Genomic DNA, 9980 nt, shown 5'->3' on the forward strand with positions numbered 1-9980 from the left:
GAATTTTGAGATAATTTTCAATAGAAAAATAAGTTTTTAAAAATTTAGGGGTCATCATGCCCCCGTATTGTCGTTGCGAGCATTTTGGGGCCAGGGTGAAATCGCCCCAAACGCCTCAAACAGACACTCCAAAATGTATTTGAAGTGCATTATTAGAATTGAAACTTATCTCTACACCAGGAAAAATTAACTTAACAAAAAAAGCAACAAGAAATATTTATAAAAAGTAGAAGGGCCTGTACAAGTACACTGATATTTCACTCTCTCAGCTCATATGCACTTGATCGACTTCCATCGAGGATTCGGGCTAAATTCCGCCCGCCACTTCCGGGGACCAACCAACGTAGTATTTCGATGAAGAGCACTCCGTCGATTCACCGGTTGTCCCTACCGTACACGCGCGCCTATGGGGATTGTGAACTGTAGGAAAAATCGTATAAAATTACACTTTTTGATATTTCTACGAAGACGAAGTTATATAGAAAATGAAGAATATTACAATCAGACCATATCCCTAGAAAATTGCTTCAAGAAATGTCAATATGAAGAGGAAATGGACAAAAATTTGTGAAGAAAAATCACGAAAAAGGAAATCGCATCATGAATATTCATATCATGGGCGGTCCCACATTTGCATGTTATAGCGAGTTTTCCATTATTTAATAAATAATGGCATTATTTAATAAATAATGGCATTATTTAATAAATAATGGTTATTTGTATATAAATAATGATTATTTGTATATAATGGCAAACTGTAAAAATTGTTTATAAATAATGATTAATGGGATATTGAAACAAAATTATTATTTATAAATAATGAAGTAGATATTTCATTATTTAACAAATAATCTTTATTTATAAATAATGGAAAACTCGAACATTAAATAATGATTATTTATAAATAATGAGAATAATGGTGCACTCGAAAAAATTATTTATAAATAATGAAGTAGACGTTTTCATTATTTAACAAATAATCATTATTTATAAATAATGGAAAACTCAACAAATTATTTATAAATAATGAAAAACAAATAATCATTATTTATAAATAATGAAAAACAAATAATCATTATTTGTAAATAATGAAAAACAAATAATCATTATTTATAAATAATGAAAAACCAATTATCATTATTTATAAATAATGAAAAACAAATAATCATTATTTGTAAATAATGAAAAACAAATAATCATTATTTATAAATAATGAAAAACAAATAATCATTATTTATAAATAATGAAAAACAAATAATCATTATTTATAAATAATGGAATGTCGAACTATTATTATTTACAAATAATGAAGTATTACTTGGAATTATATATAAATAATTAGAAATGATATTTTATATAATAGTAGTTATTTACAAATAAAATGTAAATTATATATAAATAATAGTTATTATTTAATAAATAATGATTATATAACAAATAATTGTTCTATATAATATTGGTACATTCGGCGCCTCATAATACCCTAGTCAATTTCGGTCAAAATAATAAAGGTCACATATATTTGAAATTCATTTACTCTAAAGTCATTATTGTGCTAGCTAACAAAATATTCAAATTTATGTCAAAAAATGATATTTCAAATTTGCATGATGGTATGGACATTCGCGGGAGTGGCTTATGGTACACCTTTGTGGTAAGGACCAGAACGACAAAGAAAAGTGGAAAGAGGTAGAAGAGAGAAGGAGATTAGAAGTGAAATGGGAGGCAATGACGCAACGACAGTATAAGAAACTTGACGGGATCCCCACTCTCACCAGTCATCGCCAACATCGTCATGGAGCACTTCGAGCATCAATCACTCAAGACCGCCGACAAAGCCCTTTCAATCTGGTTCCGCTACGTCGATGACACCTTTGCCATCAGGGGATCGTTTCATGAAGGTTGTCAGCCCTGACAAGTTGACTTTCTCCAGCAGTTTCTATAGTAACAGTCAGATGCCAGTGCATCTCAGTCAATCAAAACGATTCACTGATATTGTCAGCTCTGATAATTAGTCAGTGCTGACAACTGTAATAAAACACCCCCTGGCCGCATAGCATACCTGACCCTCACCAGTTCCACGACCACACCAACGAACATCGTGTCAGCATTAAGTTCACCACGGGTACCCGATGCGACGGCTAAATCCCTGCCCTAGATGTTGTCATCACCAAGACACCCTCTGGATTCCCGTCACAGCATCAAGTATATCGAAAACCAACCCACACCCATCCCTTCCTCAACCACCGCTCCTACCATCATCAACCCGTTCTCCAATCAGTCTCGGACACACTCTCAGACATGTCAGAGGAGCTCACAAACTTAGCGATGTGCAAGGCACATATAAAGCAAACGCTCAAACACGTCACCAACGCACCCACCACCATCAAACAATTCCTCGGAAGGAGAATCAACATTCAATATTCCCGCCATCAGACCACCACCGAAAACCAATCCAATACCATACCCACAAACACCGTTGTACTTTCCTACATCGACAAGGCAAGTACAGTGTATCCTTTGCTCATCCAGCAAACGCAACAATGCTCCCGCAAGCTTCACTCCATCCCTCACGGCTCTCACGAGAATAAACACCCATCTAAACACTACCAGGCGTCTATACAAGATCCCCTGCGACTGCGGCAAAGTCTACATCGAGGAAGTCGGCCGCCACTTCGACACTAAACTCAAGTTACACAAGACCCATCACTGACGCAGCGAATAAGACAAATCTTCCAACGTTAAGCACGCACAACGAGAGTAAACTTGTGACTTTACATGATTATTAGTTACTTAAAATAGCTGCAATTCAACAAGAGAACCAAGAGACTGAGATGTTGAATTTAATAATATTTCAGTGAGAAAAATAATCGATGTTGGCCTCCACCTCCACACCCCCCCAAAAAAAAAAGAGACACGTGGCAGCATTCAGCAAGGATGACTCTCATTGGTGCAATTCGATTCTCGCTCTCTCTTATTCACTAATGTATAAAATGATTACGCAAACATGACATAAAAAGATTACGCCTTTTTAACATTAAAAAAAAAGATTGATATTTCTTTTCACGCGTAAAAAATATAGGAGCCAGCCGCTTTCCTGGCTCATGTGGCACCATCTTTCCTAATTTTATAAAACCCCACTTAAACTTGATCTTGTTTTTTTTATTTATCAAAGGTCTAAATCAATGTTGCATTTCTTAGATGTTAAAATCACACACAACACGTGAAAAGCCGTTTAGCTTCAAGTAAGTTTGACTACTGTATTGGTTTAAGACTTCACTGCCTCCTCCTCCTCGCTTATAGAGAAAAAAGAGTACTAACGATTCATTTATTCAACTATTATATAACAGACAATCTGTAAGTGGTGTTTTTGTGTCCTAAAGAGATGTCTGAATCGTATATGACATGAAGTGAAAGCGGCGATTGTGCCGAATATCTATCCACAAGTGCAAGATAAAGAGCAAGCAATCAATTTTCAGAACGCATTTTATTGTGTGAATGGTGATTTCTTTTGAGGAATAATGAGCATGTACATTGGTTGAGTAGGTTTCACCTGGAGAATAACATAAGAAAATCGTCATAGTTCTTGGAGTAACTTCTACAAAGTCCTCTACCATGTCACAGTGAAGAAATACAGAGGAAAGTAAGGGGGAAATGAGTTAGCGTTGCTAATTTGATTAAGGCAACAACAGTCAACGAACGCAACAGGACGCTTTTAAGAGACTTTCAGTCTTTCTCCGTACATTTCAAAGTAAAATGGCATGGAATAGTCTACACATTTAATGACATCATCTGTCAGCTGATCACTTGGTAAAGGTCCCTGTACGGTAGGCGCCACGAAGTGTGTGCTGTTGAACGCTACCGAGTAAAACACGGACATGGACTCGAAGAGGTTTTAGCCCGCCGTCACAAAGTTCTTCGGGAACTCATGACTCGGGGACCACTGCAGGAGGCTATCCCTGTATGGAAATCCAACAGCATCGCAGAAACCTTTCAAGTATACAGTACCTAAGCAAATTATTACACCATAACAAATTTAGTCAGAACGAAACAAAATCGTGTTTAAAAGCACTCGCAGTTGGCCTTGCGACTAGTTAGACCATTGCAATAATGTGAAAAATAAACATATTGTAACCGGACCGGCACAACCAGTCGCAAGACGTAGTTGTGCAAAAGCAACTTTATTACGCAACTTTTCTCAAGAGAATGAGATCCTGACGAAAGTATGATTATTTCAATGACAACAGAGGAATTCAAATAAACGTATAATTTAACCAAATTGATTATGAAATGAGGCAGTTTCTAAGTATCAAAATTACTTTAAATCTTGTCATTGCGATCCCCACGTTGAAAATGTTGCTTCAAAATAGCAGCTTTAGTAGTTTTCCATGTAATCTTATGTTATGGGGTTTTTTTTACAAGTGAATGAATATAGGAACTGATATATCAACAAGATCAAGAGCAAATGAGCTAAAATTATCAGAACACATCATGCATTGGATGAGAAGTTTCAAATTGAAGAAAGATAACAGTTAACATCCCGGTGGGTGTTTCATTAAGCTGTTCGTAAGTTAAGAACGACTTTAAGAACGACTGGTGATCTTTTCTTGTGGTAAATACTATATTGAATTAAACACTTACATTTGGTTTAGCGCATAAGAAAGGATCACCGGTCGTTCTTAAAGTCGCTCTTAACTTACGAACAGATTTATGAAACGGCTCCCAGTTTTTAAGTCCAGTGAAGTCCGGATGTAGTTTGCCTCGAGTTCTTAATCTGGGGAAGAGGGTGAAAAGGTTTTGCCACACACGCGAGCTTTCTTTACTTTAAAAAAATGTACAAACAGGACACTGTTAAGAGACTTGCATTCTTGCTTCATACATTTCACGGTAAAATGGCATAGAATAGTCGACACATTTGATGACGTCATCTGTCAGCTCATCATGTGGTAAGGGTCCCTGTACGGTAGGCGCCACGAAGTGTGTACTGCTGAACGCTGCCGAGTAAAACATGGACATGGACTCGAAGAGGTTCTCACCCGCCGTCACAAAGTTCTTCGGGAACTCATGACTCGGGGACCACTGCAGAAGGCTATCGCTGTATGGAAATCCAACAGCATCGCAGAAACCTTTCAAGATCTCCCGTGGGTTGGTGGCCAGATCGGTAGCGTCGATGATGATTGGGTTAGGGTCGAGATTTTGCTGGACGTATTTCCAGAGCCGGTGCTGTTGCTCGTACCACAACATTGGTCGTAATTGTGCAGGATCATATTGTATGATGTCGACATCATCTACATGCAACAGCCTCAGGGCACCTTTCCTGTATGACTTGTAGACCTTTGTTGGTTCTCTAATGAGGAAGACATGCTTGAATCCTTGTGGCAGATACTCCAGGATGTAATCAGTAAGAAATGCCACCTCCTTCAGGAAGACGAACTCACTATTGGTAGTCTCCAGATCTCGTTTGATTTCACAGCATCTGAAAAGAATAAAAAGATACAGAAGTTTGTTAAGTCATTTCCGAGAATCAGCCTCCAATTTTGATCCCTAGTAACGATTCCAATTTGAAACAATAACCGCACAATTTGAAGATAAATAGTTGAGTTTAGAATAAAGATATTATAGGCCTTATTAACACTCAAAGGGTTGAATTAAAGGCGAGTCAAAAGTTGGCTCTGTGTGAGGAAAAATTACATTTCATATAATGCGTTTAAAATTAGCTAATATTATGCTTATCAATTATGGTTACATTCAGCAATTTTTAATTCATCGCGCAATTGAAAGCTCAATTATTTTTTTTTAATTGTTAAATAAAATCAAACCACATGCTCCTCTCGAAATAAACATTTTATAGACATATGTTTTAATTAATTCACCATAATTAATAAAGCCAGGATGGTTGAAGCATATCCTTTCTATTTTAATTTGCCATAGTAGAAACCGGGCGCAGATCCAGAATTTCGTAGGGAAGGGGGGGGGGGGCAAATCTGATTTTGGCGCCCCTGTGTACTTTTCGAAATATGGCGCCCCTCCCTCCCCGCCAGGCAAATGTAAGTGCCTGAAATACATGCTGAATTATCTCATACATAATCACATGCAAAAAAGGCAACTGAAGACCACTTTTTTCAGTGTGTTCATGAAGAAAAAAAATCAATGAATATATGTCATATCACTTAAAAAAAGAATAAATGCGAGCGCGAAGCGTGTGTGATTTTATGTTTTCCATATTAAGCATTTGGTCTAACTTCTCACCAGAGTAGGCCCTACTAGAATATTGTGTGAGCGGGAGCTGTAATTTATTTACTAGTTGTTTTAGAATAGCCTTGGGAATAATGCAATATCGAAGGCAATCGACTCGATCTCCCGATCAGTGGCGTAGCTTGGATTTATTCAGCAGTTGTTTATAATTATGAATAAGATATGTATGGAAGTAAATGATTAATGCGAGCGCGAAGCGCGGGCTAAAAATGTCAATACACTACCTGAACAGGTACAGTTTGCAGTGACTCATGAAAATTATATTCAGTCACCAATCATATAATACGGGCGCCAAGTGCGAGCCGTGTAATAGACGCAGCCGCGCAAAGTAGGAAGAAAAAAAGAATGAATATTATTTCGACTTTTAAACTGGAATTCTTTTAGCACTTTTAACCATGTACAGAATAGTAGAATAGGTATCTAACTAAACAACTGATGCGAGCGCGAAGCGCGAGTTGAAAATTTTGACTTTCCGACTAGAAAAGTTGATGTTCTATGAGTAGGCCTACTTTCTGTAACCCTAAAGACAATGGGTATCTGATCACACGATTGAAATGAAGCGTAAAATTATTTGTTTTTTTACGAACTGAAAAGCGGATATTCTGAGCACTTTTGACAGGATTGATACCTGATTAACAATATCGCGCGAGTTACATTTTTTTTTAGGGTGGGGTTAGATTTTGATCCCGAAAATGGGACATTGTATGCCATTTTTTTAACAATGGAAAGGAGGGTGCAGTGGTGTAACTACGGGGGGCATATTTGACTATAATATTTACGTTTATTATTACATGAGAAATATTTTTTCATTTATGAAACATGACTTGATCAGTGCCTATGTGCTCATCGTTCCTGGTGCTCGCATTGTCTGTTTGAGGAGATATATAATCCTGTTGTACTAAAATGTCCCGTTTTCAAGTCAATATGGTCTCTGTGAATTCCTACAAACAAGCCTTAAAATGTCCCTGTTTGAGGTTAATATATACAAAAATTTCAGCTCGCACTTCCCGCTCTCATTGTTTGTTTAGCGAGACAGGTACGCATCATGATTACAAAAATTTGCTTATAATGTACCCTTTTAGGTCTGAATATAAAAATTTCAGCTCGCGCTTCGCGCTCGCATTATTTGATCAGTGAGATAATATCCGTTTAATGGAATAGTCCTTAAAATGTCTTTATTAGGTCAGTATACCTGGCAATTGAGTGACTCAAAAATTTTGCTGGTGCCCACCCAAATGCCGTGACCCACGGTTAGCCACAGGGAGGGGGTATTTTCACTAAATAAATAAGGCGAGCGCGAAGAGCAAGCCAATTTTTTTTTATATTCCGATCTAAAAAAGGCATTTTAATCGTATTTTTAATAAAAAAACACAGTGTGTACCCCCCCCCCCCGAAAAAAACAAATTAATTAATTAATAACTATAAAGTGACTTTAGAGGGACCCGTTTAAATTCTGATTTCTATTATAATTGTTTTTCTCTATTCTCTTCGTCTCTCTTTTTTTCTTTTTCTTTCCCTTTTTGCACCACAATGGGGGTAGCACTTTGCCCCCTAGATCCGCCTATGTATATTGACCTGAAAAAAACTTACATTTTAAGGACTTACGCACGTCGGATTGATGGAGAGGATACGCACCTCATTAATCAAATATTGCGAGCGCGTAGCGCCAGCTGAATTTGATATTCAGCTCTTTTTTGTGACCCTGAACAGGACACCTATCTCGCTGAACAGACTTCTAACTCGAGCACATTGTTTTTTTTTTGTATTATAATGATTATCGGAATAAGGGATATTTTAAATTTTAACTTACTAACCTTTTTGGGCAGAACTTGCCTTTCACTATAAACAGGCAATACGAGCAATGTTGCACCCCAGGTCAAACATGAATCTGCATGGCGCCCCCTAACTTTAAGGTCAATTTGGCGCCCTCGGTTGAACATGAATTTGGCGCCCCATGTGAAATATGACTTTGCCCCCCTCCTCTGAAACATGAATTTGTTGACTCACGAAATTCTTCTCGGTATCAAAATGCCATTGAATTCCTTTACAAACGCCGTTATCGCTTCTGCGTATACCGCCTCGTTTCCTTCCAGTCCCCTCGGTAGCTCACGACCGGTCGCCGATTTCAACATGCCACTCGCTGTTTTAGAATACGAATAAAGCTCCATGTAGACTTCCATCTCGTCAATGGCGCTCATGCATTTTGCAAACACTGTCGACATCGTTCGAGGTACACCCCACAATGCCACTTTGACTTGCTTGCCCGCCATGATCTCGAGAGTAGGAGAGCTTTAGAGCAATAAATCTTACACGAGTGTGCTAATGACTGAGTTTCCAGTCAGGAATGTAATCCTCATAGGGAAGCATACAAAAATTTGGTAGTATGCCCCCCCCCAAAAAAAAAATCATATTCATGTCCAATGTTCAAATGCTGCAACAATAAAGTCACCTTGGACTTTGTATATTGAATTGAAACCACTTTGGCTGAGTGCCAAGAAGTTGATATCTGAAAAACAGCACTAACTAGTGTGTTTTCCCTCGCAGAAAATTGCCTTTCATATTAGTGCATTTCACATGTTTGATATTTTAATAACTCTGGAAACAAAATAATGAACAAATTTTACTCAAAAGGAGGTGAAGTATTTAAAACATTTATTCACTTTGTAGTCATGGTTCTAGCTGAAAAAGTATTCAAAATATCTAAATAGAGTGATCCCCCCTTCTCTCTCCCTCATCTCTCTGTCTTCATCTTGCTTACACACACCCACTCACCCACACACACATACACCTCATACTAGCTTCTCTGTATCTCTCCCTCTCTTTTCTTTTTTTTCTCCTTCATATCAATTAGATTTTCTGCCCCATCTTACTCAAGATAATCATTTAGATCTTTAAAGGTTTTCCATCAATTTTTGAGGTCTTCAAGGATAATTTCAAGAATCGACAATTGTCAAAGATTTTCCAAGAATATTCAATAGTTAGACGAGTCAAATCTGAACAAATGTTAAAATGATAAACTTGACATTTTTTTTTACTTAAGATTACTAGATTAATGTCTGTAGACTTCTTTGGCTAGCTCCAACCGCTCCCTCGCAAAATTCGCAGCTAAAAACTAAAGTAATAATCCCGATACAACAACAATAAAATGTTACCTTTTAATAATTTTATAAAGAAAAGTAAAGAAAATCACGAAGGACAATCATGACCAACAGGGCAGTATTAAGACACTTGCATTCTGGCTTCAGACATTTCAAGGTAAAATGGCATAGAATAGTCGACACATTTGATGACGTCATCTGTCAGCTGATCACGTGGTAAAGGTCCCTTCACGGTAGGCGCCATGAAGTGTGTGCTGTTGAACGCTGTAGAGTACATCGCTGAATATGACTCAAACAGGTTTTCTCCGGCTGTCACAAAGTTCTTCGGGAACTCATGACTCGGGGACCACTGCAGGAGGCTATCGCTGTATGGAAATCCAACAGCATCACAGAAACCTATCAAGATCTCCCGTGGGTTGGTGGCCAGATCGGTAGCGTCGATGATGATTGGGTTAGGGTCGAGATTCTGTTGGACGTATTTCCAGAGCCGGTGCTGTTGCTCGTACCACGACATCGGTCGTAATTTGCTCGGATCGTCGTGTATGATTTCAATAGGCCTATCATCTTCATTAAGATGAAACATCTCCGTTACACCTTTCCGGAAAGACTAGTAAACCTTAGCTGGAT

The 9980-nt window shown here is 37.8% G+C and overlaps 1 protein-coding gene across 1 annotated transcript; it reads right to left on the reverse strand.

The window, feature by feature from the left end:
* Window positions 1-3468: 3468 nt before the first annotated feature.
* On the reverse strand, window positions 3469-8624 carry LOC135154298 (uncharacterized). The gene is made up of 2 exons (XM_064100360.1): window positions 8263-8624; window positions 3469-5476 (listed from the first exon to the last, which is right to left on the reverse strand). The coding sequence occupies exons 1-2, from the start codon at window positions 8523-8525 to the stop codon at window positions 4852-4854; spliced, it is 888 nt and encodes a 295-aa protein (XP_063956430.1). The 5' UTR covers window positions 8526-8624; the 3' UTR covers window positions 3469-4851.
* Between the last annotated feature and the right edge of the window lie 1356 nt (window positions 8625-9980).

This window comes from Lytechinus pictus, chromosome 5 (assembly GCF_037042905.1).
Source record: "Lytechinus pictus isolate F3 Inbred chromosome 5, Lp3.0, whole genome shotgun sequence".
NCBI lineage: Eukaryota > Metazoa > Echinodermata > Echinoidea > Temnopleuroida > Toxopneustidae > Lytechinus > Lytechinus pictus.

What these genes read in the sequence shown, in the direction of transcription:
- LOC135154298 (XM_064100360.1), bottom strand. Translation starts at nt 8,525, where the DNA reads ATGGCGGGCAAGCAAGTCAAAGTGGCATTGTGGGGTGTACCTCGAACG. An exon ending in TTGATACCGAGAAGAATTTC is followed by an intron (nt 5,477 to 8,262) that starts GTGAGTCAACAA and finishes TATTCTTTTCAG; the next exon opens with ATGCTGTGAAATCAAACGAG.